The sequence below is a fragment of the Nannobrachium achirus genome, assembly GCF_963921795.1.
Source record: "Nannobrachium achirus genome assembly, chromosome: 3".
NCBI classification, from domain to species: Eukaryota; Metazoa; Chordata; class Actinopteri; order Myctophiformes; family Myctophidae; genus Nannobrachium; species Nannobrachium achirus.
The window spans coordinates 19,700,802-19,705,577 of record NC_137812.1 but is presented as its reverse complement, the minus strand read 5'-3'; the positions used below and the strand labels follow the sequence as shown (position 1 = coordinate 19,705,577).

At 39.9% G+C, this 4,776-nt stretch overlaps 1 protein-coding gene across 1 annotated transcript in view; it reads right to left on the bottom strand.

Annotated features, from left to right (window-relative positions):
* Positions 1-1,646: 1,646 nt before the first annotated feature.
* Positions 1,647-4,776, bottom strand: part of LOC308282070 (GTPase IMAP family member 9-like) — a gene marked incomplete at its 5' end in the record, with an annotated part of 5,219 nt that continues 2,089 nt past the window's right edge. Inside the window, 3 exons of the mRNA XM_080722415.1 lie at positions 1,647-2,582; positions 2,938-2,977; positions 3,097-3,263. Of these exons, the coding sequence (XP_080578541.1) occupies positions 1,882-2,582; positions 2,938-2,977; positions 3,097-3,263 (908 nt within the window). The 3' untranslated portion in view covers positions 1,647-1,881. The remainder of the gene's footprint in view (positions 2,583-2,937; positions 2,978-3,096; positions 3,264-4,776) is intronic.

The window sequence follows — 4,776 nt, the reverse complement described above, 5'->3', positions numbered from 1 at the left end:
TCCCCGATTCTTGCCTCCTTACACTGGCTCCCTATTACAGGATTACGTTTACGATTGTAATGTTTGTTTTTAATTCTTTATATGGGTTGGCACCATTATATCGGAGCTTCTACCCCTCTACAAGTTACCTGACTTTCGCCAGATGGTGGCAGCATTGCTTATGCATTGCTTTACCATCTGGGTTCACTTGCGGAGGAGGGGTTCCCTTCGGAATGTCCCTGGCCGGACCAATCAGCGGCAGCTATGGGCGGGCTCTGAGCGGCTCTGAGCCAATAGAGTCTGATTGCAGACCACGTGGAAACCCAGGAGGCGGATTCTGGGTGCAACGTCATGCAGACAGGCCAATATGAGTCGTTGGAGTTGGCACGGCCATATCCAATCACCTGCTTTAGAATTTAAAAAAATGGCCCGCCCCTTACATCGGTTGTGCTGGACCGAGTCCAGATGGTAGAAGCAGAGCGTTATGCAGGCATACGCAATGCTGCAAACCATCTGGCGAAAGTCAGGTTACTCTACAAGGGCCTTGAGGTCTAAATGAGTTTAAGTACAATAATATTTTGTATTTGCATTCCTAAGACAATAATTTGATTACAATAAATGTACCCCAGGTATGAATCGGCCCTTAGAGTTTCTCAAACTCTGCCTGTGTTTAAATCACGTTTGAAAAATCACTTGCACTCCTTGGCATTTGAAAAATCAGACTGAGAGTTGTTGTTTCCTAGAGGCAATGTGTCTATATGTTGTCTTGTTTGTTTTTCTCTTGGTATTTTAGTATATTTTTGTTACTCAGAGTGAAGCACTTTGGTTCAACACTGTTGTTTTAATTTTAAATGTGCTCTATAAATAATGTGGATTGGACTGGATTGAAGTATATATGTTGTGTTTTTGTATGGTGAGGGAGCAGAGGAGTGTCAGCTGTAGAACAAAAAGAGGAGTTTAGTTGCAGTGTGTATAGGAGGATGAAGCTGTAGAAAGAATAGAATGATGGAAAAGGTATAGAATATGTGGTTTAATATATATTATATATTTTTTCACGGCTATGAAATGGTAGATGAGATTTTAATTAAATAGATATTATACTGTATAGCCTACAGCCACATTGGTGTAGAAATTAACTTCTTTTTGGAAACAATTGCATACATTAAATGATGATGTCATTTAAATATAGTACAAGAACAGTATAAATAATTATCAGTGAAATATAACCCTGTATTTAACAAAATGATGAATTGGCAAATTACCAATATTTGTACAAAGTTATGGACTTAACTGATTGAAGTAGGGATCACATGAAATCAACCATTTTCATGTTATGAGAAACTTTCTTTCATTCATTTGCTGTGCAGCCATTTCTGTATAATCGTGTTGGGGCTCGTCGTAAATCACTCTCATGTCCTGCATAGTACCTTTTTTTCAGAAATCTAATCTAATATCTACGTCGAGTGTCATTCACAAACACTTATGAAGAATCATGGCTGCATGGAGTTTCTTGACAGAAGTACTTCAAGTAATGGTGGACCAGAAAAGCAATTAACAAAAAGTGTGTTTTTTTGTTTTTTGTGAAAGTGAAATACAGTAGCCTACAATACCTGTATATTCTCTCCATAGCATAAACAATCAATATATCACACATTTCTTAAGTCTTTCATCAATTTATTAAGAGGTAAAAAGAACACAATTTATTGAGAGAATAGTTTGAAATTGTTGACAATTGTTAACAATTACAATTACGATACAAGATGTTTGGGCCTGCAGCTCTAACTAACTAATATATAGATATAAAACATTAACTTTTATTCCTTGACAGATACCCTATCTCAGTTAAGCTTTGTCGATTGGAAAATCCATTATTTGGACAAAGTACCTTTCATCTTTATGCTCTCATCTACGTTGATATTTTTCCCTCAGTTTTTCCTGCTCTTTACGTTTCTTCTCTGCATTGTGTAAACAAATTCTGTGTTTCTTATCTGCTATTGCTCTCTCTGCTTCTCTGAACATCTCAAAGGTGTAGTGGCTTCCTCTATTCATCCATGCCATGCGGTTGATTTTCTCCAGCAGCTCAGTGACCTGAGCGTCATTCGTGGTTTTGTTATTGAAAACATGATAGCGCCCTTTGCATTTTTTGATAAATTTGTTTAGCGCTGGATCATTCAGAAAGCCTTCAACTGTTTGATCTGCATCTTCAAGCTGGTCACCATGAGTGAGGAGAATCATGGCGTATTTATTTGACATTTCACCAAATACTTCCTGAATCATGTTCACAGTTTTCTGCTCCTCTTCTGTGAATCTATTCATTTCAATCACAATCAGGAACACATGGGGCCCTGGAGCAACTAAACCAATACTCTGTTTGATCTCTGTAATGGTTTTATCCTCACTAAATGCGGTGTCACACAAGCCTGGCGTGTCGACAACAGTGACCTTTCTACCGGCCATTACACCTGTGAATGTCTTACAGCTCTTTGTCACTGATGCTGCAGATAACTTGGCATCAAAAGCTTTAAAACCCAAGATGGTGTTTCCAGTGGCACTTTTTCCAGCTCCAGTCTTCCCAACCAGCACGATCCGAATGTGTTCATTTTCTGGTGGAACAAAATGACATGGTTATTGATGAACAACATTTGAGTTTGTGCCCAAAAACACGTTTTCTTTAACGATTCCCACAACTTGCTTCAGGGAACCACCGTTGTAATCACAGATATGCTTGCTTGTCTTGATATAGAAAGGATAACTGATAACACTAATGACAGCTATGCTTGCTTGTCTTGATATAGAAAGGATAACTGATAACACTAATGACAGCTATGCTTGCTTGTCTTGATATAGAAAGGATAATTGATAACGCTATAATGACACCTATGCTTGCTTGTCTTGATATAGAAAGGATAATTGATAACGCTATAATGACAGTGTCTTTTGGCAAGATACAGTACATACCTTCGCCTCCCTTCTGGATTCTTGCACACGTGTCTGATTTCTTAAAGACAAAAAAGAGAGAAGGGATATCATTATATTTGTAGATCTGCATATTAAGTGAAAAGAAAATGACATATGAAGATCTGAGATTTCTGCCAACAGCAATGATTATATTCTGACCTGGGATGGGCACTGGATGGACCTCAGACTGTGTTTGTTATGAAGCCCAGTGGACTGACAGGCAGAGAACAGGTCATAGTCAGGACACACTGTACACTTATACCTGTTCCCCAAAATACTTCCCCCACAGCCATCACAAGTCAAACCAGGGTGCAGCATCCAAGGATCTGGCATACAAAAAGAGACAAAAAATAAATAATAAATAAGAGAAATGTGTGGTTGCCCTGTTAAGGCACCACACTAATAGAATCCCTTATGCCCATCAATATTAAGCCCATTAATGCCCATACAATAGAATCCCTTTTATACCATCAATATTAAGCCCATATTGTGCGATGGCGTCTTACTGGTAATTATATCTAACATATAATTTTCCGAATGTCTGTCTGTCTGTCTGAGTGTCTGTCTGTCTGAAACCGCGTTTCTCCTCAGTGGCTGGAGCAATTGATCTGAAATCGCATCACCATCAGCATATGAACACACCTGACATAACTGTGAAGCCCGTTTGTCACTTTCACAAATCGTATGCTGTATAATTGCATTTTTATGGTGTATCTATATCTATTTAGCCTACAGTACCTTTTGTGACCACACATGTTAAGGGAGGGGCGCTGTTGTTCAGGCCATGCACAATCACACACAAACCCACACACACACACACACACACACACACACACACACGGGGGGGGGGGGGGGGGGGGGGGGGAGTGTGTGTGTGTGCAGGCGGGCAGGCGGGCGGGGGGGTGGTTCTGGCCCTGTTACAGATGTTGTCCAAAATCATGCAGATCGGTACACAGTATCTCTGTAGCCGTTAAATGGAACGGGTATTTCTTACATTGATGCTCCTACATATTAGCATGCAAGCACCAGTTAAAGTTACTTTCCATCCCTCATATACTGTGTGCACAGTGCACATCCCATAATCCACACACTGCACATCATTTCATATCTTTGAACGGGTAAGGGCTAGTAATGATAATTATAGTTGGGGTCCTCTGGTAAGATACATACCTTCACCTCCCTTCTGGGTTCTTGCAGAAGTGTCTGCTTTCTAAAAGACAGACAGAGAGAGAGAGAGAGAGAGAAGGGATACCATTATATTTGTAGATCTGCATATGAGGATTGAGGATGCTATATGAACACGATCTACATCTGCTCAACTTATCTCTCTGAATTCCTCTGCCTGATAAGTGAAGTACGGTAGGTGTCTATTTTACAGCAACAAGAACACGATCCCCTGCCTGTATGATGATCTATCTATGTGACCCAGAGACACCTTTATTTATTTATATTATCTTGTTTTTTCTTTATATATTAGTTAGTTATTTCCATTCAGCTTACTGTATTATCTATTTTTTGCTACTTTTGTGTGACACTAGTAGGCCTATGACGATGTAGGGCATTAATTTTCAGGAAGGGAGAGAAACAACACAAAATACAGAGATATGAAGTTTCTGCCAACAGTAATGCTACAGTATATTCTAACCTGGTATGGGCACTGGATGGACCTCAGTCTGTGTTTGTTATGAAGCCCAGTGGACTGACAGGCAGAGCACAGGTCATAGTCAGGACACACTGTACACTTAAACCTGGTCCCCAAAATACCTCCCCCACAGCCGTCACAAAACACACCAGGGTGCAGCATCCAAGGATCTGTCATATAAAACAAGATTCATGTGT